Raw genomic sequence first — 26,843 nt, 5'->3', positions numbered from 1 at the left:
CCTTAACTTTGTCTGTGCCTGAATGTTTTAGATGTCACTTGTGGATAAGGACAGTAATTAAGCTATCGTGAAATCTTGGTTTGAAACATTTACAACTTCTGAATAAGCTGTTGATTAAGAAAAACTTCTGACAATTAATTAACTCTCTCCAATATTATTTATATTTCCCTTGTTCAAAATGAGGATAAGATTACAGACCTTGTCATCTCACTCAGGCTGTTTCAACAGACAGAGCTACCAATCTTTATTCTCATCCTGAGCTGCTGTTTCGGATTTTCAGATAAATCCAACATCTTTAAGTTTACCATCCTGCTTGCTAGATAAACCTGGTAGTAGGACTGTGTTGAGACTGAATCACTGGAATAGGAGGAGGATTATCAAGTGAGATACTGCTAGCAGCTCACTCTATACCAGTACCATATGCATTTTCAGTATTAATGTCTTTACTTTGAACAGTGGAAGTAGGAAAAGAAGTCGAACGGGACACTGCACAGGATGAGTCTCAAAGCGGTCAGATGACATGATGCTTAGCAGTGTCGGAAGAGATACATCCAACTTCACAAATGCAGCTTTCTTCATTTCTGCTGTCTGTAGAGGGTCTGCAGTGTCCAGTAACCAGGTGTATCAGGAATAGTTGATAATTCTATTATCAGCTAGGAAAATTTCCTTCCACATAGTCTTTGTGCCATGCTGGAGCAAGAAACATTGCAGAATGATGGAAAATTATTCTGCAAATCCTATTTATGCCTACAGGCTTCTCATTCAAGGCAGTAAACGGGCAGTGAGGTTTTGGGATGGTATAAATCCAGTCTCTTTGCAGCAATTCCTTAAGAAATAGTTGTTACAGTCTGGTTTAGACCCAGAAAAGCAAAGCCAGCTAAGTCTCTGAGCACAAACCAGAAAGAATTTAGAAGGTTCAAAATATTCCCAGAAACAAGATTAAAACCAAAAGAGGTTATATGTTGTTGCCAAAAAATTTCTGTATTTTATTTAATAGGAGAGAGGCAAAGAGAAGAGAAGAGAAAAGAAAGAGAGAAAGAAATGGAAAAAAGAAGTGTGTGGGGGGTGGGGGGACAGGGAGAGGTGACAGGGGTTAGGTGGAAGCACATCACCCATCCAAGGGTCCCAACAACAGCTCGTTGCTCCCCTCCATCTGCTCTGCTGGTGGTGAGGGTCCCCCATCGCCGCCGTGGCCACGCTGCCACACCCCGCCGCCACACCCCGCTGCCACACCACGCCACCACATGCCCAAAAGTGCAGAATCCCGTGGATTAATACATGCTGTGGGCCAGGTGGAAATGCCCATGTGTCTTTCTTGCAGGGGCCAGCTTGACACTGTCCCTTGCAACACTGAGGGTCTTTTGCATCATCTCTGGTGCTCTGGTGCAGCGTCTGGGGACCCCTTTGAGCCCTTTCTGCTGTGGATAAGCTTCCCTCCTCCCCAGTGAGGACCCCTCAGCTGGGCTCCTCTGCACAGGGGAGGATTGGCAGTCACTGCCCCTCTGAGCAGAGGCTTTTCCCAGATACCCAAAGCCTCTCCTCCCTCCACCCCTTGGTGCAGGGGGTCTGTGCGAGCCTGGCAGCTGATAGCCCTGGGGCTGTGGTCTCCACCTTGGAGATGTTAAGCCTGTGCTCCGTGAATGTCTCCAGCCCTGAGTTGTTGCTTTATCTTATCTTCATCAGCGAACGGTGTCAGGCCTCAGGGCCCCATTCAGGGTGCGGTAGTCTTCTCTGCAGCTTTTGTAATACAGTTTTAAAAGTCTTTTAAGAAAATGTTTAAGTCATAAAATATAATGTTTCAGTTTCTGACAATAGTTCAGCTTCTGTTTGTGCCAGTCAGTCTGATGATCCGCTCTTTACAGAAAGGCATGTTCAGCAGAGCCAGCCAGAGGGATAAGCCACAGAGACTGGCATTTACAAGACTAATATTATTTATGTTGTAGACTTCAGTCTCTCGAGGTTCTTTGGGGAGAGGCTGTCAGGGTAATGGATGCATATACTCCTGTGTTCTGACACAACCAACTTTGACGTGATTGATCTTCCTGACAAAGAGGATAAACTATTAGTCATCCTTTGGGAAGACACTGTCTGGAATTGATAGACCTATCATCCAATTTCACCTTATCACATGGATAATTTTATTTATTAGTCATTTTCAAATAAAGGAGCTTCATAACAGTTTCAATCTTACTATTAAATATTAATTTGGAATTTTGTTTTTGTTTCTGTTTAAAAAGTATGACATTTCTCCAGTATATGAGATCATAGTCTTGATGGAGTTAGGTTTAAAAAATATAAAATACATGTTTAGGCATTTGAAAGGGTTTGGATATTTGTAGTTTGTGCAGCTCAATTGAATTCAGAAAATAGTTTTTCTCTGTTCTTTTGTATTCCACTCATAGAACAGAAAATGTGATTTGCAAACTCTACAGAATACTGTTAAGTTATAATTTTATATAGTACTTAAAAAAATCAGACAGCATTTTTGTGCATGTCTTCTATTGTCACCCAAAACAAAGATTATAATAGTGCCTTGATTCCTTAATAAAAGAAACAAGAACATGAAGCTCTTGAATAATTAGTAATGCATTATTTTAATTATAAGGTAATTTGTGTTTAGCCTTATTCCTTAAGTTTATTATGTATTTTACACTTTTTAAAAATGATATGCCTATCCAACTTGAGTTCATCAGAAATGTTTAGAAATTTCAATGAAGCTGCAAGTCTGTGGATATTGGGTAAGGTTAACTAAATTATATGGATTGTGCTAGACTGTCCACCAGAAAGAAAATTTACACACAACTTGTCGTTAAGAATCTATAAGCCATTTACAGCATGTATTTAAATCATGTAGCTGTGTAATAAGGAGGGAGGACTGCTATTGAAAACATAGGAGTTACTGATGGACACCAGAAAGATAAAACTGCTTTTTTGTTTTTCAGGTCTTAGGAACAGATGAGGATAATATGGGGGATGGTTGCTCTCAGAAACTGGCTTCTGCCAAGTTCCTTCGACTGCTGCTCCTGATACTGATTCCATGCATCTGTGCCCTTATCCTTTTGCTAGTGATCCTGCTTACCTTTGTAGGTGAGTGCTTTTTTAATTAAAGAGACACTTTTTAAATTAAGGAGACTAAAACTAAGACCACATTCTCAAGTACTAATGTAATTGTGGACATTAGACATACATCTTAGCATACCTACCTAACAAACTAATCTACCTAGTGACTGTTTGTTGCAGAGAAATAAATATGTCATTTAGATTTCCATCTTTAAAACATATTCAAAGTGTCCATGAGGAAACATTTTCTGATTTTCTCAAGGCAGACTTTTGAGGAACACACTACCTTGAACATGTAAAATGTAGGTAGTTTTCAGCAGTCATTTTATAAGCACAAAAGATATTCTTGTTATAACTTTAGACCACTGTCAGTGGAATGGAATATTTATCCATTTTGTTTATATGCAAACCTGATTCTTATTTTCAGGTGAAATTTAATTTATAAATAGCCGCAAATCTTTCTGAACAGCATACAAAATATTACTGTTTAACTAATGAAAACCATGTTCATTTCTTCTACACATGAAATATGTATCAATGCAGAACTCCAAATATGTTTTGTGGAAACTGGTTCAAGGTATCTTAGATTTCATAATGGTTTAGTCTGTTAAATAATTTTGTGTGTGTTTTACATAATTAAAAAGTGCTAACTTATTACCATCAATTTTTTAAAGTCTTCCCTTTGTTACCTTTAGAAAAGCTGACATATCATTAAATTGCTTCAACTACAACATGAAAAAGACAGTAATACTAGCATTTAAAGCAGTAGTAATCCTAGCAATTAAAGCATTTTTTTTTCAGGAAAAAAAAGTAAAAAAAAAATACTTACAGTGCTGAGTGGTTTGGGGATTTTTCCCTTTTTCTTTTTGTTAGTGAGAATATTTTCTAGTTGACCTTCCTTAAGTACTTCAGAAGCACATCTGAAATGAGTGGGGTAATGTATCCAGTATCCAGATATAAGTCTATTTTCCTATTTGAAACACTCCAATATGCATCGAACAGCCAAACAGTTAGCAAGCATAGGAAGAAACTAAACATGTCTCAAAAGCACTGTCAAAATCATGACAATTTAAATCTGTTTTCTCGATTCAGTCTGTAAAGGATATGCAACAAGACATTGTAGGCCTGTTCTTTCCATTTAGTTTAAGTTAAGGAAGTACAAAAACCCCCCAAAGCTAGTGAATGTTATGACTGACAAGTAAGTCTTGGGTTGTATCTCTGAACTAAGAACAGTCTGAAATGGATTAAGATCAAGTAAGTCTTGCAATTAGGAAATATGAAGCTGTTAAATTTGCTTTCCTTATGTCTAGCATTCCATCTGTATATTTCATATCCTCTGTCCTAGATTTTCATACTTTGGTGAGAAAGCAGATAAAAAAGCAGGTGTTTTAACATCAGCTCTACTCAGTCTGCCCCCAAGGCATGTATCGACCTATCATTAAAATGTATGAAATCTTCTGGGAAACAGGGCCTGTTCTGATCCTACTTACATAGCAAAAATCGTGACTATCTCCTCTTAAGTCAATGCAGTTAGTGTAGGGTGAAGAACAAGGCTTGGTGTTATAACCCAAGTCTAAAACTGGCAAAGGTCCCTTCGGAAGCAGCTTTTGAATTAACATATTATAATTTACTATTCTTCTCAGCAGCTTTCATTTCTATGCATTCATAGCCTAGAAGCAAATATATTTGATGACCAGAATTAGATGAAGTAATGCTGTGGACATTTTAAAAATGTGTATAATATAATATAGCCTGTTTTAGTAACAGAATACACTATATCCAGAATAGTACGTCATTTCAGTCAATAATAACTGACTTCTAATATTGGTATGAAGTCTTACAGTATAAGAAATAAGTTGATGGTACTGACCAACTAATAGAAATTATTTAATATATAGGAAATTATGTTTTTACTTTTTTTCACAAAACAGAGGAGTTAAATCCTGTGGTTGTCATCCTAGTATCTTTCACTGTTGCATAAAACAAATAGAAAGCTCCAGTACATAGTTTAGAACCTTATGAACTTTTTTTATTTGACTTTGGCAATTAACTCATTAGGGAACTAGACCTTTTATATTTTGCTAGAATATATTTTGTTTCCTGTGGTAAATTTTTAGGTAATTATTCTTTTCCTTCTGTAATATTTTTTAATTAAGGCATATACACATGAAAGAATGTGTGTGCACCTGAGAACTTTTCTATGCATTTTCCCTACATCTCTTTTGTTGCCTGCACATCACTGCAAGCTCTGATGTTGAAGAAACAGAAAACTTGATGTGGGTGGAAGGAGACAGGAAGAGCAATACAGTTATATTGTAGTAATGGAGAATATCCTACTTGAGATGTCATGGGGCCCTGTTTTCAGAATACAACATTAATCAATCTTCCAAAAATTATTTACTATCTGAGTATTCAAGACCCAAAGCCTTGAAAAAGTAATTTTGTTAGAACTGTGTACAAAGAAAAGACAAACTGTCAGTAGAGATGCACATTATTTTGACTAAAGATACAGGAGACTTTTATGGTGCATAGAAGAAAATATCAGTCTGAGATGTTTTGCTATGATTTCTCTAAGTACTTACATTCTGGCTCTGCATACTTTGCTGTCTCTCACTAGGAGTATGGCGTGCTTGTCAACCTGGAGAAGAAAATTTTGTAAGGAATAAAAGTTCTTTTCCTTACAGAGAGAGAGAGTGTTCTAAGCCACTTTAGAAAGTCCTTCACATGCTAATAAGCATTATACCAAATTAAATTTTTTTTTGATTATAGGATAATTGTGTCCCATTGCAGTTATTTATCTGGGAAAGGAAAATGCTTTATAGTTACAGTTCCACAAAGGGGAAAGACAGAAAGACAGAAAAAAAGAAAGATAAAAAGAAAGTCTATTACTACATCTTAGCTGATGTGCAATTGTTTGATGTACTATAGGACCTTCATAGTATCAGTAATGTGCCCATTTCTCCAGAGTTCAGAGTCATAGGTACAGACCCTGCTGGAGAAATCTCAGTTCATATGTGCTGGCCAGTTGTAGTTGTGAAGCAGTGCTTTATTTCCTTAGCAACTGCCCCATCCATTAGCCATACTTTGGTTGGCTGGTTTGCTCTGTTTCATTAGCTTTTAAACACACTTGGTCTTTTTGAGCTTTCCTGCTCTGAACTGCTAGAAATTTTCCACAGCTTACACTGCCAGAATCTCAATTTACTAGCCTGAACAGTGTGACTATTTCTTAGATATCTTAACTGTCCATTTCTAAGTAAACTGTCCATTTTAAAAAACCTGTCCATATTTAAGAAAAACATTCATTCCCCAACATAAACAGCAACTGGAAAATGATCAATAAAACTGCTGGAAAGTTTTGCTTTGAGCTGAATGAGTCTGGTCCCAGTACCTCTGTTTTGTACCAAGCACAGTGAAGGCCAGCATACTGTATGTTTCTGTCATGTGGACATGCCCAGCTGTAGCTGGAGACACAAATCCAAAAATGGTTACATTGGTTACTATTTCTCAACTAATTAACTATCTGGCTCATGATTTACTATCTACAGCTGTGTATGAACTCAAGTCTGAAGAACAGTTGGATACAGTGTGCCTGTATGTATGAATAAAATGCATGTTCTGTATGTGTTGCATGTCTGTTGGCAAACATTGACAGAGAGTAATTAATTTCTCTTCACTGAAGAGATTAAAAAAGAACTGATTGTTTTAAAGCATGACTCTGTTTTCTTAGGTATCTTGCAATTTAAAAATAGATGCTATAAAAACATATCCAGTAAGCTTAATTTAAGATTTAAGGTATACAATAGTATTTTTAGAGGAAGGGTGGGGGGAAGGATGAAAATCAAAGCATGTGGGAGCCCAGCCCAGAGAGTGGACTCTGCAGCCTGGAATGAGGTGCCTAAATTTGCTGTGGTGCGTTGGCAAAAGGAGAGGATAGGAGGAAAATGTGGGGGAAGAATGAAGTGACTCAGGAAGGTGACCCAAAACTCTTGCAAACTAAGTGGAAAAAGCATTGTCATCTAGAACTAGCAAGTGGGGAATGCTAGAGGCCTATGCCTGCCTCCCTCAAGGGCATATGTGCCTGAGCTAGGCTGATGTTATTTTGGAGGGAAAAAATGTTAAAAAGAATTTTAATACTACTCATTGTCAGCTGAGATGATACAATTAGGAAGTCCTTTTGTGTAGAAGGGGTTCATTGTGTGGTCCCCCTGTTAAGAAGAGGAGTTGTTATCACTAGGAAACTGTAAAAATAGAACAAAACCTGCTGTTGTTGGAAAGATGGGTTGAAGAAGCAAACAAGCATTTGGGGATGTCAGTGAAAGAAGTCAATGACCTTATGGCAGTGATAGACAGAGGTATTATTGTTCCAGAAAAAGAATGAAATAAGTCTGAGTGAGGATAGAATCCAGTGGGTAGCTTCAATATTCTGCTTCACAGTATTTATTTGACCACTGTATTAAACCAAAGGGGGTTTTCAAACATCTTTCAAGAGTTTACCTGTCTTGTAAATTACCTGTCTTATTGCCTCCTATTCTGCTTAGTGATATATAAATAGCTAATCATTTTAACTTTAATTTTAAGTCAGTATTAGTAGCTCTTAGGGACCAATATTTTACAGACTTTTTCTATTTTTATGCTGAGTGGAGGAGAAGAGAGGAGTCTAGGGAGGAGGAGAGAGAATGTGAAAAAATACCTTAAGCTATTCTTGAATTATGGAAAAATACTATGCACTTTCCTAAAGGAGTTAAAAAAGATTATTTTAACTTTCTGAAAACTTAAAAAAAACACTAGTTAAGTTTGAAACTTGAAACAATGTAGGCTTCTGAATTCTAGAGATTCAGCGCTTTACTTGAACACAAATATCTGGCATCCAGATAAAGCTACGTTTAAGTGACCACAATTTCTGAGCACAACCACTCCCTCTTCCTTAGACTCTAGCAAATCATATTAATACTAGTCCCCATTTGTGAAAATGCAACAGATTCATTCTTCCCGTTTGGTTTGACTGGAGGATTCAAACAAAAAGAAATGCTGCCTAAATAATTTGCAGGTGGGAGATTTTTAGTTGCTTCTGTAAAATACACACAGTAAATTCCTCCAAACCCCGATGATATATGAACATCTGCTGGTGGAAAACCAGAAACCTTAACATTTATATATATATAAAGTTCCCCTGGGTTTGTCCAGTAGAATTTAGACATAAAGATTTACTCACAGTTAGTGACACTGGAGCCAAAACAATCTAGGCTGGATAAATGAAGATATGGTAAATCTCAAATGGTAACTCTTTCATTGAAATTCACTATATTTCAGAAATTTCACAAGTTTTTCTTCCTGTTTGTATTTATTATACTTAAAGTTTACTCAGGTAAAAAGAAAATGCTGACATTGCTCCTTCTCAGCTATTCTCTTCTATACCTACCTGTAAAACTTTCCAACCCAAAGTCACTTCAGTTGGATTCTTCTGGCATTTTTAGTTACTTGTAGCTGTGATTAAAAAACATTTCTGCCTGCCCAGTCCTTGAATTTCAGACCAGTTAACTGATTTATTCTAGCAGCAGAGTGCATGAAGAAGTGAGAAGAGGAATTCCGTAATGGGAATGGGCTCAGGGTATCCTTTGGGCCTTGTGTGGTGCTTGGAGTTGGCAGAGGGGTAGGTTTGTCTAGAAAAAGAGCCTGGGGTGGTGGGGGGTGTACAAAGCCTGACTGAGAGGTGATGGTGCGACCAGCCATTTTGGTAAATGCAATAACCAAACTGAAGTCTAGGAGAGATGGTGGTGGGTGTTCTGTAGACTTAGGAGTCATAGAATCATAGAAAGATCATCTAATTCCAACCCCCCTGTCATGTGGGGTTCATCTGTACCAAGCAGCTAATGAAGGATCAAATGAACATGAAGAAAAGTTATTATCAATTGTTGCCAAGGTACTTAGAAACATTTGGGAGACTTCATGTTTTGAGGATTCCTTTAAATTTTTTTTTATAATCAAGTCTAGATGAACTGTGTTTATTATGATTGTTAAGCTCTTTTACATGACCAGCCAGTGGCAAAAATTGCTTTTCCTTTTTACCAAAAATTTCTTATATTGTAATACAGAGTGGTGTTTCTCTTCTAGCATTAAATATGACTCTAATATACTTGGTTAAAAATTTTGAGATAGTATTTGTAGTTTTTATTATAGATAATTAAGTTATATGTTCTACATATGTTTAAGATGTCTTCTTTATTATTTGGATTAATAGGTTAAAGATCAATTCTCTTACTACGTAATTTAAATTCCTGATCCTTTTGGGATACATCTACTTACTGTTATGCAGCTGTTTTGATTTGTGAATTATAATTACTCGCAACTGTTCAACACATGCAACTAAGCAAAATCTGGTTTGTCCATAATGTAATAAATGGTCAAAATGTAAAGCCGGCAAGTGACTGAAATTTTAGATAACAAGTGTATATTTAAAATCCAGTATCAGAGAAGAATGACAAAGAACTCATGGGCCTATATTTAGCAGTGGTTGTTAAATTATATAATCCTATATAGAGAAACAGTACATCTTTCCATTTTACAAATTAGTGAATATGAAATACATTGAAAATGTACTGATTCCCTTAAAGCTTCAGAATTAGATTTCTGATGATGGTGGTACTATGAAAACAAGAGAAGATGCAATTTAAAAGGAGAAAAAAATAGCATTGTCCGTCTTGTTAACACAATGATAGAATGAATCGTGTTGGAGCTCCTTGAAATTGCACTCTGTAGTTTTGAACATGTAAATATTCAGTGACATACTATAAATACGATCAAAACATTTTAAGCTCATGGAAGCATTTGTTTCTCTATTTATCCCACAGCAACCATGTTTTATGTGCTACTGTTATTTTGTTGCTACGTAAAATTCTTAAATTTAGTTGTCTTTAATTCGGATTTTGAAATAAAAGTATTTTTAAAATCTGTGTCATTATATTTATTATAAACTTTCCAAAACAAGCTGGTAACAATTATTCTTCCAGGTGATGGTAATTTTGGTGGATTTTTCACCTTTCTTGCAGGAGTGTTAGAAAAAACATGCTTTTATTCAAATGGAAGCGAGGGCCTCACATTTAATGGTGACTTCGAAACATCTGATGATCTTTCGCCAAACATGGTTGAAAATAGTTCCAAGACTGCTCCCACAGTGGATCTCAGCACACGGCCCTCTTCCTGGACCACCACGTCTTTATCCCACATTGACCAAATGAACAAGAACTCAAATATATTTAGAGAGTCTTCCCAGGAACATTCCTTTGCTCCCCCAACTCAAACCACAGTGCTCAATCATCAGCCTGTCTATGATGCTGCTTTGGCAGAGGGCTCTGATGACAACACCCGGTTGTTTGCCACTGCAGAGGAGGTGACTTTGTGGTCTACAGATGCTTCTTTTAACAACACAGAGAGGATGACCACTCTGCCAGTATTAAGTCCTACCCATCCGTCTGTGTCACAAAAAATGGATCAGAAAAAAAGTAAGTTTATATTTTATTCGGCTCCATAATTCTGACTCAAAAACTACAGAGCATACTGTTGGCATGCTCCCCCATGTGTTTCTGTGAGGTCTAAGGAATGTGTCCGTTTTTGATAATTTATTTTGTTGTGTACATTCCATGTTGCAATCAACAAAGGTTCTTATCAGAACCTTTGTTCAACCGGTTAAGGAAGATGCACTAAATTCTCTCAGTATGAAAACTTAAAATACATCTTCAACTGGTGATAATCAGGCTTAGCAAGGCTGGAAACGAGTCACTGCAGTTGTTAAGTCTGTCGATCGTATACTCTGTGTTTCTTTAAAACTATGTATGTGGCAAGTACATTCCTGATCTTGGGATGTAATTGCAGTTACAACTTTTTCTGTCTTAATGGATAAATTCTGCTCTAATTTGAAGCAGTTTTTCTATATAGCAATAAAGTTCCAGTGGCATTTTTGAGAGAGAGTAACAACAATTAACTGGGATCAGGACTTTTTAAAAAGTTGTTTTACTATGAAGGTAGGTGCATTTTATTAATGTCATAGTAAATGTTATTGATGCATCATGTCAGTGGTAGTGAAGGATTCCCTGATACTGCTTTGCTAACTCATGAAAAGCAAGGGTACCATATTAAAATGAATCAGTTTCTCTGGAACTGCTTATTTCTTTTTTCTTAATCCCACCAAAGCGCAAAGCAAAACTTATTCGTAAGATCATAGAGAAAACTTAAAGTAAATCACTGATTTATCAGTATTTTCTTCTCTCCCCTAGACTGTAGTGACCTCATCGGCCATTTGAATGGTGCAGGCTTTTTGCAGGTTCTGTTTGCTAAATGATTTTCCTTATGTAGATTTCTCTCTTTTTCTCTCCCTGTACCCCAAACTCAGAATAAATGTGTATAAATGTACACTTGAATCCTATTACTGGTTTATTTATTTCATTCTTTTGGCAACTTGGCCAATTATCACTGTGCCAAGGAACAGCAAGAAAGCATAGTGTGCTATGCTACAAATATTTTCATCATCATATTTGAGATACCTGGAATTCCAGGAAATATAGATGAAACAGTATAAAGCCTTTTTGCCTTTTCTTATAATGTTGGAATGAACTCTTTTGAGATGCATATAACATGCACATGTAATATGCAGATGTGTATGTATGGGATGTGGTATTTTTCCCTACTACAGTGTTAATGCAGGGACAGCAATATAGTGACTCAGGATTAGGTCTGGATTTCTAATCTTTCAAATATTTGGGGTTTGGTATTATACAGGGAGGCACTTCTAGGACTTCCAAATATGTGTTCTATTCTGGTAAGTGCAGTTCATTCCAACAGCAGTATGACTGTGTGTATATTCGGAAGGCGTGACTACTTGGAATTCTATTGTAGTATAGTATTTTCTGTGTAAAGAGAAAAGGATAAAAGGTTTTCAAAGACAAATTTGAAATACCACAGGTTTCTTAAATAAAACCCCGCAACAACAAAAAAAATCCCATCCCAAACTGAGATACTTTGCCCATCAGAAACATCCGGAGATAGTATGTTACTAATCAATAACCTTGCAGTCTTTGGTTCCACTTTCAAGTGTTTTGCTTAACTGCATTCATGGGGACATTGTCTTAATTCTGTGTGTAGATTAAAAAAAAAAAAAAAATTAAGAATCCAGAAGAATTTGATCTCATAATAACTGTGTGTTCCCATGGCTCTCCAAGGCATGGAGGACTAGAAAGCAGGGGATTTTGAGTAGCACACAGTGCTACTCACTTCCTTTCCTGTCCTGGCCTTTCCAAATTAACTCCTTATGCTCATCTCTAGTCTCTTTGATCTCTTTTTTTCCACTAACCTTGCTTCATGGAGAGAATCCTAAGGTAAAACAGAACATGGTCTGATGTTCACAGGAAGTTCTTATATATTCTGATGTGGAGACAATGAGATATAACTGGGACATGAGGTATAAATAAGTTTTAGAACAGTGCAACTGGAATATTCTGTTGGAGTAAAACCGATTTTTTTTGGGACAAGTAAAACTTAAAGACCACATTGGATTGGTGGTGGTAGATCAAACTATTTCTCTCTTTGTGTCTGAATTCAACCATCAACATTAGCACATGCCTGAAGAAGAATAAACTAGGGCTGGCATGCTGAGACACTTGAATGCTATGTGGTAGCAGATTCCAGTGATCTGCTGTGAGCGTTCATTCCTCCTCCCATGAATTGATGTAATCACTTTTGAACCCGTGTAAAATAGAGGTTTGAGCTTTTAAAGCATATCTTATCAGGAAATTAACCTCTAAATGAAGTGTGAGGCTGATGTTCCATCATCATCAATGCAAACTAGCAGATCATCCATCAGTACAAGTTTCATCTGGTTCAAATGTGGGGAGGAGAATGCATTTCTGTTGGTTTAGTAAGCATACATAACCTGGACTTTATGCTGACTTTATGCAGTATAATAAAAGATAAATGATATGTCATATAATATAGAGTTCAAAGCCAACTAGACAAAATTCTCTGAACGCATTTGGATTGGCATTTATGTGGCTGTAAGTTCTTGGTCTGGTGCTAGCTAGTATCCTTAGTGATGGATTTGCTTTACTGGCGGACCACAGCTTCAATAAAAGACATTAATAAGAGAAATTATAAATATTGCAACCATATGGTATTCAGTTAAGACATTAAAGTAGCACAAGTAAGACATTGCTGAGACTAACTGGAGAGGAATGAAATTTGGCACACATGACTTCAATTATTTAAGAAGTCCTTGAAGCAGAGGGAAGTTCTTTGGCAGAAATTCTAGCAAAGAATAGATTAGTGTGTAAATGGGAATGAATGATACAATAAAGAAGGGATGAAGAAGTTTATTTCCATTTTACAAGGGGAAGAAATGTCTCACAAATCTATTAGAAAGTTCTTTGAAGGAGACAGTGAAAATGCTGGTTAATACAACATACTTGACTTTTCAAAATGCTGGTTAATACAACATACTTGACTTTTCAAAATGCTGTTAACAAGAGTCTTCACCTGGAAGTGTTACAGACATTCTTCTCATAAACGATGTGTTCATTAAAAGACAGAAGAAAAAATAAGAATGAATGGCTAGGCTCCAGAATGAAGAAGGTTGCCGATGGATGCTGCTTATGTCTTACAGAGAGTGTTTTCTGATCAGGGGAAACAGTAAATAGTCAAGTAATAACATTTCTGCTAATACAGATTTGGCTGCCTAAAGTGAATAGCTGGGAATCACGTACAAGTCTCACAGTGGAGAGAGTGACTGCTAAATGTTTAAATGACTGTGCCAATAGATGCGAAAGAATGCTGGAGAGTGGAAAACAATGCTAAGTCTATCAAATACAATGTTGGACTTTCAGCTAGTGTTGCCTCCAAAAAAAGGACCTGGTGGTTTGCTCCAGTCAGTGTTCTGTCTCCATGAGAGCTCTCATCATGAAGTTGAGAAAGAACAAAATGGAAAATCTTGCTACATCAGTGTATAACTTCAGAAAGATTAGAGTAGGATTGAAAAAGGCAAATAGCAGGGAATCAGACCAGTAAAGACATGGAAAGACTCAGATGTGGGGAGGCACTAAATAGAAGGAAGACCCTGTTTTCCTTCTGGAAAGCAGCTGGCTTATGAGTAAGTGGTTGTGGTAGCTATTAAGACTATTTTGAGTGTCTAGGTGAAATAGAAAAGTTACTCCCTGTTTTTCATTATATGAGGAGTTGACTGTTTTGGGTTTGGTTGGTTTTTTTGTTTTTTTTTTTTTTCGCCTATCAGGCAGTAAGATAAAAAAAAAAGGAGACGTCATGGAACTTATTGCCACAGGATGATGGGAAAACCAGAAAATATGGAAATGCTTGGAGAACTTTGTGAGGGGTTAGTCTATTGGGGCTTGTAGAAACAATAGTCAGCTGGCAACTTCTGAATTATGAAGGTTCAGGATTTTGTGTTGCCAGAGGTTGTTGTTATAGTCCTAGATGGTTGTTCCTTATATTTACCCAATATTATTAGAATTTTTCTTGAATATATAATGATGGCCCCTACCAAATTTCAGTTTCTGAGTTAAATGTATCCTGTGTTACCTCTCTGTTGGAAAGCAAGTGAAGGAATATGTTTTTCCTGTTGAGGGATTTGAGTTTTCTGGAGGCATGGACCATGGTCCTAAGTCATGAGGACGGCTCACTGGAGAGTTTTCTGATAGCAAAAACATCAGGATGGGAGTCTTAGGTGAACCAATAGGTTCAGCAGTGTTTATTCATGGAATTTAGAAATATATGCAGTAATATTCTGTTCATCTGTCAATCAATGCTTAACAGAAAAAGGACCTCATATTAAGTAGTAGACTCCCTGTTCAGTAATACAGATGATTTGGGGAGACAGAAAGAAGGAGAGAGAGCAAGGGCCAGCGTTCTTCCTAGAAAAACATCCTGTAGATGAATGGAATATACACTGGGACAAGAACTATTAGTATCTGATTTTGTTTCTTCCATTCACTGGTGTGTATGCATATGTATATCTAAGATACTTTTTTTTGAGCCAAGTCTCCCATAGATCTCCCCTAGCAGACAGGCTAGTAACGCCTCTGCCATTTCGCAAAAACAGTTTCAGCGGAGAACTATGCCGATGGCCAAATCCTAACGTGAAAAGTCACATGCCCAAGCCTGATCTTCAGCCATGCCCGTCCGTGCGTGGCATTCCCGGCGCCCCGCAGGCTGTGAGGAGCTGGGAGGGCCGGACGCGCCCCAAGCGCTGCCCGGCCCGGCCCGTCCTGCCCCGCGCCGCCGCCAGAGGGCGCGGCCAACGCGGGTCCCAAGCCCCGCGCGGCCGGGGAGCGGCTGGAGAGGGGCAGGAGAGGGGATGGAGAGGGGATGGAGAGGGGATGGAGAGGGGCAGGAGAGGGGCTGGAGAGGGGCTGGAGAGGGGCAGGAGAGGGGCTGGAGAGGGGCTGGAGAGGGGATGGAGAGGGGCAGGAGAGGGGCTGGAGAGGGGCAGGAGAGGGGCAGGAGAGGGGCTGGAGAGGGGCTGGAGAGGGGCTGGAGAGGGGCAGGAGAGGGGCTGGAGAGGGGCTGGAGAGGGGCTGGAGAGGGGCAGGAGAGGGGCTGGAGAGGGGCTGGAGAGGGGATGGAGAGGGGATGGAGAGGGGCAGGAGAGGGGCTGGAGAGGGGATGGAGAGGGGATGGAGAGGCGATGGAGAGGGGCAGGTGAGGGGATGGAGAGGGGCTGGAGAGGGGCTGGAGAGGGGCAGGAGAGGGGCTGGAGAGGGGATGGAGAGGGGATGGAGAGGGGCTGGAGAGGAGATGGAGCGGGGCTGGAGCGGGGCTGGAGAGGAGATGGAGCGGGGCTGGAGCGGGGCTGGAGAGGGGCTGGAGAGGGGATGGAGAGGGGCTGGAGAGGGGCAGGAGAGGGGCTGGAGAGGGGATGGAAAGGGGCAGGAGAGGGGCTGGAAAGGGGCAGGAGAGGGGCTGGAGAGGGGCTGGAGAGGGGCAGGAGCGGGGCAGGAGAGGGGCTGGAGAGGGGCTGGAGAGGGGATGGAGAGGGGATGGAGAGGGGCTGGAGAGGGGCTGGAGAGGGGCCGGAGAGGCGATGGAGAGGGGATGGAGAGGGGATGGAGAGGGGATGGAGAGGGGATGGAGAGGGGCAGGAGAGGGGATGGAGAGGGGATGGAGAGGGGATGGAGAGGGGATGGAGAGGGGCAGGAGAGGGGCTGGAAAGGGGCAGGAGAGGGGCTGGAGAGGGGCAGGAGAGGGGATGGAGAGGGGCTGGAGAGGGGCTGGAGAGGGGATGGAGAGGGGCAGGAGAGGGGCTGGAGAGGGGATGGAGAGGGGATGGAGAGGGGCAGGAGAGGGGCTGGAGAGGGGCAGGAGAGGGGCTGGAGAGGGGATGGAGAGGGGCTGGAGAGAGGCTGGAGAGGGGCTGGAGAGGGGCTGGAGAGGGGCTGGAGAGGGGCTGGAGAGGGGCAGGAGAGGGGATGGAGAGGGGCAGGAGAGGGGCTGGAGAGGGGCAGGAGAGGGGCAGGAGAGGGGCTGGAGAGGGGCTGGAGAGGGGCAGGAGAGGGGCTGGAGAGGGGCTGGAGAGGGGCTGGAGAGGGGCTGGAGAGGGGATGGAGAGGGGATGGAGAGGGGCAGGAGAGGGGCTGGAGCGGAGCTGGAGAGGGGATGGAGAGGCGATGGAGAGGGGCAGGTGAGGGGATGGAGAGGGGATGGAGAGGGGCTGGAGAGGGGCTGGAGAGGGGCAGGAGAGGGGCTGGAGAGGGGATGGAGAGGGGATGGAGAGGGGATGGAGAGGGGCTGGAGAGGAGATGGAGCGGGGCTGGAGCGGGGCTGGAGAGGAGATGGAGCGGGGCTGGAGCGGGGCTGGAGAGGGGCTGGAGAGGGGATGGAGAGGGGCTGGAGAGGGGCAGGAGAGGGGCTGGAGAGGGGATGGAAAGGGGCAGGAGAGGGGCTGGAAAGGGGCAGGAGAGGGGCTGGAGAGGGGCTGGAGAGGGGCAGGAGCGGGGCAGGAGAGGGGCTGGAGAGGGGCTGGAGAGGGGATGGAGAGGGGATGGAGAGGGGCTGGAGAGGGGCTGGAGAGGGGCCGGAGAGGCGATGGAGAGGGGATGGAGAGGGGATGGAGAGGGGATGGAGAGGGGATGGAGAGGGGCTGGAGAGGGGCAGGAGAGGGGATGGAGAGGGGATGGAGAGGGGATGGAGAGGGGATGGAGAGGGGCAGGAGAGGGGCTGGAAAGGGGCAGGAGAGGGGCTGGAGAGGGGCAGGAGAGGGGATGGAGAGGGGCTGGAGAGGGGCTGGAGAGGGGATGGAGAGGGGCAGGAGAGGGGCTGGAGAGGGGCTGGAGAGGGGATGGAGAGGGGCAGGAGAGGGGCTGGAGAGGGGCAGGAGAGGGGCTGGAGAGGGGATGGAGAGGGGCTGGAGAGGGGATGGAGAGGGGCTGGAGAGAGGCTGGAGAGGGGATGGAGAGGGGCTGGAGAGGGGATGGAGAGGGGCTGGAGAGGGGCTGGAGAGGGGCTGGAGAGGGGCAGGAGAGGGGCAGGAGAGGGGCTGGAGAGGGGCAGGAGAGGGGCAGGAGAGGGGCTGGAGCGGGGCTGGAGAGGGGTCGGAGAGGGGCCGGAGAGGGGCAGGAGAGGGGCAGGAGAGGGGCAGGAGAGGGGCAGGAGAGGGGCTGGAGCGGGGCTGGAGCGGTGCTGGATAGGGGCCGGAGAGGGGCCGGAGAGGGGCAGGAGAGGGGCTGGAGCGGAGCTGGAGAGGGGATGGAGCGGGGCGGGAGCGGGGCCGGAGTGGAGTGAAACACGGGCACTTGCACAAGTGTGCGGGAGGGTGAACACCCCCCCGAGCCCTAAACAATTGCTTTAAATAATGACGTGGAAAATTGTTCTTGTTACCTCTAGCTAAACTTGTGATTTCTATTCCCTTTAATAAATTCGTGGCTCACTATTACAGTTCTGTTTGTAGTTCATCTCTTCAAATTCTGTCTGATGAAACATTGTTCTGTGTAAGATATCTAATAGACCTCAAATATTTGTTAGGATTAATATTGCGATAAGTACTGTGAATAACTAACACACCCTCCCTGAAGTTCCATGTATCTTTGCTCTTTGGCCCTTCAGTGGTGTGGTTTCGTTTAGAGTGAGAGATTCCCACTTCTACTCTACTGTGGAACTAAAGTCAGCTTTGTTCTGATGTTTAAATGTGTTTAAATGACACATGTGCTTCTGGAGTTGTCGATGTGTGTTCCTTTAAAACTTTAAAGAATGGAAGTATTTCAGCTTTACACCCGTTATGCATTCACCATGGGTTTTTATATCATAGGTTTGTTGCTTGCATTTTAAACAGATGTTTGTTATCAGATTGAACCATGAATTGACCGAGAGGCTAGGCAAGACATCAAATACTTAGTGAAACTTTCAAGGATGGGAACAATGAAGCAAGGCACATCTGAAGATAATTGTTTGAGTATTGCAGGCATTGACTTTTGTTTCATACCCATTAGCTTGTCTGAAACTATTTAAAAGTATTTGTGTGGTTATTTCAACAGAAAGATGTTGCCAAAACAGATTTTTCTATTCTATATTGTGATTGATCACTTTGTTTCCAAAGGTACACCTTACATCTGGTAGCAGTATGTGATTTAAAGATTGATTAAAGCTTAACTGTTTTGTGCTTCTGCATGGTCTGTTATGGATTGTAACAGATAAAGTGCAGCCAGGTGTGGGTACAGAGCCATCATTAATATAAAATGGTAAGTTCTAAACTCCTCAAAATATTGGAAAGTGAGAGCGTTGATACAACTAAGTGATTTACAGTCACTTTCACAACCATGTGAAATTCAAGAGCAACATAATGAGTACCATGGTTTGAAGTCATTGTAGGGAATTTGAGGAAGTGATAAACAGCCGAATACAGCTAAAGATTAATTTAGCTGTTAATCAGTACACAAAATCTGTCTTTCTCACCTTTGTTATGATAGATAATTAAAAAAAAATTATACTCTCCAGTGAAATAAAATAGCAGAAGTTCATACCAGAAATTAGGAAAATCTTTTTCACTGGATAGATAGTGAAGAACCCATTGCCTAGAGAGGCTGTGGGATCCCTTTCCTTGGGTGTTTCCAAGACTCAGACAAAGTCATGGATGACAACTTGCTGGCAGCAATCTCACTTGGAGCAGCAAGCTGGGTGGAGACCTCCAAAGGACTCCAAAGGCTACCAATAGTTCTGTGATTCTAGGGTATAAAAAAATTGGGAGTAGAACATGAACTTTTTGCATGGTTGAAAAAAGTTTAACATTACAGCTGGTTTAATGGTATTTAAGATAATTTAATCCTAATTTTAATGGGGAAACTTGTCAGTTCTCTCTAACTGACATAGGCAATTAAACAATGAGCTATAAGAGAACATTGAAGCAAGCTATTTGTATTTATCAGTAGATTTATTTAAAAGAACTTTATGAATTTTCCATTCTGCGGAAAGCAGTTAAGTACAAGGGTTTAAAAATCTCATTTCGCACAAGCAACTTGCAGGCACCATGTTCCTAAGGTTTAAATGCAACCTGAACTGACATACAGTTGTAAGAAACTTAATTATGTTAAGCTCTTAAACATTTTCCTTCTACACACTAAAAAATAAGGTGGCTTTTGACCTCTAATTGCTCAGGCTGAGAAAGTTTGTCAGAATTCCTCTTTGTTCACACCACAAAAACACAGTGTAACAGGAACGTTAAAGAATAATTGCATTAATGTAGCCAGCTAGGCTTGTCTGTGAACAGAAGCATTCAGACTCTAGTGGTAGAAAAAGAATTAGGCCATCACTGAATGTTTTAAAAATGCAATGCTTAAAATAAAATTCCAGTGATATAAACAGGAGAGTCAGTAGCAGTTGGACAAAGAAATTGCCAAGGAAGTTGTATCTCATGTCCTGCAACACATATTTTGCCAAATGTGCGACCAGATTCAGAAGATTTAGGTTGCAGTATTTCTGGCTAACACAATTGATCTTTTAGAGACAATGATTGCGCTATAACAAAACAAGCACATACATACCTCTGAAAAAAAAGTTATGGGAATTTCCCATAGGGAAAACTATTAATTCATTAGACTGATCAGCCTTAGTTAACCAGGACTTTGAAGATCAACACCCAGATCCTAAACTTCCCCTGCAAACTTCCAAATGGGAAACTGCAGGTTGCAAAGCATATGTTGTGTGTACTCACAGTGTTCTGCTTTTCAAGTGAGGTGCTGTATTCTGCTCATAGGCTCTAGACAGATTTCACAGGGAGGGGTTTGCTGTGTTAGTTTTATCTGACACTGAGGTGGGTATAGTAATCATTGTGAGATATACCTGGAAAAAAGGAACCTAATTTCTTATTAATTAGATCAGAAGAGTGGCTATTCTAGAAAGGTAATTAACCAAAGAGAACTGGGACAGCTCAGGCACAGTCTATTTCTATGCTGACCTATTTCTAACCTAAACTACCTTAAGTCTTTTACAAAGCACTCTGGGTTTGGGGTTTTTGGGGGGGGGTTGGTTTTTTTTTTGTTTTTCTTTTTTTTTTTTTTTTTGTTTGTTTTGTTTTGTTTTGAACATAACTGTATTGGTACATAATTAAATATTGCCAATTAATTTAATTCATGCATTCATTTTCACTTACTGAAAACATGTTTGTTAGAAAAACCCCTCAAAAAATTAAACCAAAACCATCTGGATGCCTGTCTGGTTCTGGTAGAGGCTACCATTTTTTATCCCCTTTTTTTAAAAAAAGGCCTATCAAGAGTGGTAAAGTCATGCAGATGTTTCAAAACAATAGCAAAATCCCGTCCAATTTAATGTACCATGGGAAGTAGCCTGTCGTTAATGTCAATATGTGCCATTTGTTTAATGGTAGGCTCTTAGAAATGTCTCAAATTTCACTAAAGAATCCTGTAACTAGAAAATGACTAATCAAAATTCCAGATCTGGAATACAGGCCTGCTTGCACCTCATGAGGGGTAAATGTTCAACCTCAGCTTTGGCTCTTGAGCTTACCTGCTCTCAGCTGTGCCTGCCCAAGGGATTAAAGAAGTATGCGCTTCAGCCAAGGAGAGCAGTATCTGGAAGCAACTTGCTGAAAGAAGTGGGGCTCCAAACAATGAGGTGACTTGATGAAGTGTCAGGATTTTGCAATATTCTTTGGTCAGGAGAATAGCTGAGTTAGAATTTATGACTTGCTCTGAGCAAGAAGTGTCTGGGACTAACTGGGTTCCACTCTAAAGCAGCTGGTACAGATTGCCTTAAAAAAATAATTATGATAACACTTCAACTCTGATCTAAAATATGAGTTGTATTTCCCTCAGGGCTAATCCACTTTCTGTGAACTGGGAGATAATGAATTCTTTTTCCCTCTACTGCAGGTGGACAGTAGCCTTACCACCTTTCCCTTTGGTACCTGTGGAGCACAAGGGGGAGTTAACAATCACTCATCCCTTTCAAATTGCGTAATTCATTAGCTGAATGAAATTAAATGCGGAGCAGTTGTTTTCAGCTAGTTCTAGTGCCTGACTTGTGTTTCAGATCCATGGATGGGATTTGCTGTTCAAAAGTTTGTTTTCTTCTTCCCCACAGAAGCTGTTACAAGTCAGTGGTGCTTCACTTAGAGGTTGGTGGTGCTGAGGAGGTGTTCCCATTCCCTTTGCTCTGAAGCATACAGTGCTGCATGCTTTTTATGGCATTTGTTTGCTCAGTGAGCTGACTCAGCTCTAACACTGGCTAAGGTAGCTCTTGGGTGGTTTGGCACAAAAGTTGTTTCAAAGGAAATGGCAAGAACACATGGTTGAGAGGAAGTAGTATTGCACCATGGCATCAGTTCAATTGTCTTTTGAAATGTTTTTCTGACTGTGTTAGTTGACTTAAAAAAAGTCATGACCTTCTGTTAGAAACTGACTCGGAAAGTATATATCTTTAGGCTACCGTCACTGCTATTGAGCCTTCAGTGATGCCATGATGAATTTTTGCCTTTTCTTTTATACCTTTTATATACCTTTTTATAGCTTTTTTATTCTTAGTGTTTTTTAGCCTACATTCTCAGACTTATTTGTCAAACTAGGAGACTTATACATTTTAGAAGCCTCATAGTTAGGGATCAATATGCCCCAGACACCAAGGTCTTCTCCAGAACACATTCTGTAAACTAAGATAGAACCATCCAGGGGAAGGTTCCTTGGGGAGAGGGGCTCACTTGAGCCTCTCACTGGGGATCTTTGATAGATATGCTAATTAGTAAGACCTATAATGATGTACCTGATCTATCCTGTGTGTGCATTGCGGGGTGCATTTCAGCGCATTTCACCTGGACGTGGTGCACCTAAGGATCCTTAAAATAAATATAGAGGTAAAATCCCTTTTTCCCTTTTAACCGTGTTTGATTCTTGATTTTAAGAGGCATCATCAGGAGACACGAGTTTGTCAAATCTCTACCCACATGTAAATGGAACAAACTTACTACTATGTCTCTTCAGTTTGTGTCTTTGTGGTATATTAAAGCTGTATAAATGCATCCTCTTAAGCCTTTCTTTAGGGATCAAGACATTACATTTCATGTGTAAATTGCTTCTGGTAATTTCCTGAAGTCTGCAGGATCATTTATGCCCATTGTCACCTAAAATAAAAGCTATTAGTGCTTTTAGTTAAGTGCTTCTTAATCCATGTTTCCATTTTGCAGTATACTGTAGAGGATCTCTGCTCTAGCAAATGAGAAATGCTTATTTTTCACAGATAGAATACATTTTACATTGTTTTCCATCCCTTCATCATTTTCACATTTTGGTAATGGAGGTATTGCTGTTTGCACACACTTGTGCTTTTGCACTGTCTACAGACACAGTATTTACCAAAAGTTCATTTACTGTGGCAGCCCTCTTGAAAGAGGAATACTGGTCAACTCCTCAAGGATATTTTGATCTTGTCAAGAGAGGCTATTAGAAGTGGAGACCTTGCTGTTGAGAGTTGTTTATTTTTATGATATATATATATATATTGCTTTTACACCAGAGTATGGAGTTGTCTTTTCCTTCACTTTCTCAGTGCTTAATGGATGCTATAGGCATGAGCTCTCTATTTCCATGGTGCAACTAAATAGTTTGTTGATTGCAAAGGAAACGAGATGTGTCATGGAAGTGGTGATTCTGTCACCAGTGGGTTTGTTGTTCTATGTGGATGTTCCAAAATTTGATAGTGATAGAGCAACCCCCTATAGTTTAAGTGTTTTTTTGGTTTTTTTTTTTTAACAGAGAGCAGATATAAATGGGAGACAGCAACAAAGCAAACACTGAACTCGAGATTTCTTTTGGAAAATAATTGTGTGATAGTAGTTGGCATCATTTTAGAGAAAGCTGTAGAATAATTTACTTTTCAGTAAGTCACCATCTTTAAAAAATAGAGATTAATTTTAATCTTGAAACTACATCTTTTTATGCTATTTTTTAAGAAGGTGAATATATAATAAAGGAATGCTTTAGTTCAGTAAGAGGACTTGTGCTTTAGTTGTAAGACAATGAAACGTTGCCTGATGTACATCAGTAAAGAAACCTTAAGAAATAAATGCTTTTGAACCATGCGATTTGTATTCTATAAGCTTCTTACTGACTACAACTTCTTTTTTATTAATGGTATGATTATTGAAATTACTCCTATGCGATTATCATACAATGCTTATTTAATAGAGTTGCAGAAGTGAATTATGTCTATTATTCTAGGAGAAGTTTTGAGCTAATCAGAGGCAGTTGACGTGTATTTTGTACATGATGTTCCTTTTTAAGCATCAGTTTGAGTGGAAGTTTAAAATACTGATTTGATTTTGTGCAAATGTACCTGAATAGATACAGAAGGAATATGTGCAATTGAAGAGAATCCTAGCAGGAACCATGGATGAGTAGATATTCAGCTCTTCTTCGTTCATTGTGTTACTTCAATTTCTTTCACTCCACTTTCCATGTCCTGAAGAATTTGGAACCTTTTTCATTTACAGATGTCTCTTTAGCAAATTTTTTACTTTTCCCAGTATTATGGTGACAATGTGTCTTGGTTCACATTAAATCTCAAGGAGCTGCAGACGTCAAGAGGGTGACATATTTAAAAAGGGAAGGCAATTATTTAGAACAACATTTGAGCATATGCTAACTTCATTCCTATTCAGACAGCACTTCAGCACATGCTTAAAAGATGCTATCAGTAGAGAAGCTGTCTAGCCTCAAGACTGAAATTCAAAATAAGCCAGAGTTACTGCTTTTAAAAAATCATTTGGCATCTACATCCCCTGTTGATTTGAATAGGGTCTGCTGGTGTTCTGAAGTTCTGAAAAAAATTGTCCATGGCTAACTTTTATCCCTAAATGCAAGGATATAATGAGTTTTAAGCAGTTGCTTCTACCAAGATCCTGAGAACAGTGCTAAACTTAAGAATTCCTTTAATTACCCATGGTCTGACAGAGAGGTTCTGCAACTATTCACAAACTTGTGACCTCTGATTTGAGGCATCCAACTAATGCTTACTAGAATAGTGCACCATTAATTAGATAGAACTGGATATCCAGACTTTAGATATCCAGTGAAAGACGTTAAATCTTGGTATGGCAGTTTCAAATATTCAGTTAGTGATTCAAAATATACAGGAAAATAAAGTTAAGAACAGTCTTTGTAATTGTAATGCTTTCATTAACATCTATAATTTTAACTGCATATAAAACAAGTGGGATTCATTTAGATAGACCAAATTTTGGAAGGATGACAAGGTAGTCTGATTTAAGAAAGTGTTTAATTTGTTGTTTAGATAAAGGTACATTTGCAGTATTTGTGTTCTAAGTGTTTCAGCATTCCATGAAGGAAGAAAATGGAACTGAGGGTCAAGTGACATGAAAGTGTAATGGTTCTTGAGAACTAAGATATTAGTCCAAAAAAAGCACACCCAGTCACTATAAATTTTAAAATAGGCTCAAATGATTTGGATCTGAATAGCTTACAAGCTCAAAAGTATTTTTAAAATTCTTGTGTAAATAATTTTCCATAATCTAACATAAACCATAAGCCTTTAAGTGCAGAAAAGTTTGATGAAATCCAAGTAGCAGAAAATAACAAAGAATCACAAGAAAGGTGGGATGTGTTGAAGAGTAAATTGCACTCATGATTGAAAGGTAATATGCACTTGTTATAAGTAATAATTGTTAGATCATGTTTGAGATCTTGGGTAGAAGAGAAAGTATGCAAATAGGGACATGAAAGCTCTATCTGAAAATAAGAGCTGCATTAACAATACAGGATTGTAGAAATGATAGGATGAAGCGATGAAGCTGACATTGCAATACGGAAAGTGAGAAGAAGGTAAAGGTGGAATATGAAAGGAAATATAATGACATGGGAGGTTATGTCATACAAACAGTAATTTCCACTGTGTCCAGAATAAGAGAGACTCTGGGGAGGAGACAGCAAAGGTCTCCAATAGCTGGGAAGAATTATTCAGACTCTGAAGAGCTTGAAATTGTCAAACACATGAAATGCTTTCATTGTCTCACTATTTACAATGGCAAATTCAGGACAGATGTCTAAAAGACAAGCATTTTTAGGAGTCTTGAAGGCAAAATACTAAAGGAAATCAGAAAAAGAAATTTTAAAAAGTTATCTTTAACCATCTGATTTAAAAGCAAAGTGAACTGCATCCAAACTGACAGTATGAAGAAAATTGTGACTTACATTGTCTGGTATATTTTGAGTAGTATGGTCAAGCTGTCTGTGATGTGTTCTTTATTGATTTTGAACCATGACTCAAAATATGTCCTGACACAAATAGCTGCAGATTAACCAACAGAGTGCTTTTGAGAGGAATTGGAAGTTTTAGACTGGGGGAAATAGTACAAATGATACAGAGATGTTGACCAGACCTGAAAAAAATTGAACTCCAGATTTTTTTAAAGCTATTTCCTTCCACAGCTTAATTTTGGTTTTCTGTCCAATATTTTTCTCTGATTTATACTCCTATATAGTCAATGACACAGAGACTCATGAGAATTTTATCCTGTAGTGGGAATTATCCAAATGATCTAAATCTGTTACTGCATCTTTGATGTGTCCCTGTCTTTTCATTGCTTCTGTCTAACTTTCCATACAGGAAGGTGACCTACAGTTTCCCCTTCTCTCAGTCGTCTTCTCCCAACATCACTGAGTTTTTTCCACATGACTCTGAGTCTGATACTTCTATTTAAGTTATGCTTGGTTGGCACGGAGTTTATCTTTCCTGCCATGGCCACCTCCATGCAGTGAGAAACACGTAAAAGTCATCCAAATCTGACATGGCTAAGTGGGATCTAGGCTAGCTAAGTAAAGTGTTTAAAGAGACAGTACAGTAATGCATGAGTTGAAACTAACTTTGTAGAATTGTTTCAGCTCTCAGTTGTGTCTCAAAAAGTGTTCTCAATTATACGTTCATGCTACTTGAATTCGGAAAGAAGGAACATTTTTTATTAGACTGTGGTGGATTGCTCTTTATGGGCTGCCAGATATCCACCCAGCTTCTCTCTCACTCCCTCCACTTCACAGGACAGTGGGAAGCAGGAAACAAGGTGAAAAATCACTTAGGTTGAGTGAAAGGCAGAGAGAACACTTACCAACTGCTGTCAGGTGCACAACAGACCCATGGAAAATTAATTTAATATATTAACAATTAAAACCAGAACTGGATGGTGAGAAACAAATATAAGAACTAAAACACTTTCCCTCATCCTGCCCTTCTTTCACAGGCTCAGTTTCATTCCTTCATTCTCCGCTCCTCTACCT

General features: G+C 40.1%; 1 protein-coding gene across 5 annotated transcripts in view; it reads left to right on the top strand.

The window, feature by feature from the left end:
* Nucleotides 1-26,843, top strand: part of CORIN (corin, serine peptidase) — a 127,617-nt gene that overhangs the window by 16,385 nt on the left and 84,389 nt on the right. For 4 of the 5 annotated variants that reach the window (XM_032110135.1, XM_032110134.1, XM_032110136.1 and 1 more), the window contains exons 2-3: nt 2,943-3,087; nt 10,107-10,559. In XM_032110135.1, the coding sequence (XP_031966026.1) occupies nt 2,943-3,087; nt 10,107-10,559 (598 nt within the window). The remainder of the gene's footprint in view (nt 1-2,942; nt 3,088-10,106; nt 10,560-26,843) is intronic. The other variant, XM_032110138.1, reaches the window with a different exon arrangement.

The sequence above is a fragment of the Corvus moneduloides genome, chromosome 5 (genome assembly GCF_009650955.1).
Source record: "Corvus moneduloides isolate bCorMon1 chromosome 5, bCorMon1.pri, whole genome shotgun sequence".
Taxonomy (NCBI): domain Eukaryota; kingdom Metazoa; phylum Chordata; class Aves; order Passeriformes; family Corvidae; genus Corvus; species Corvus moneduloides.
This window is presented reverse-complemented; position numbering and strand designations above follow the sequence as displayed.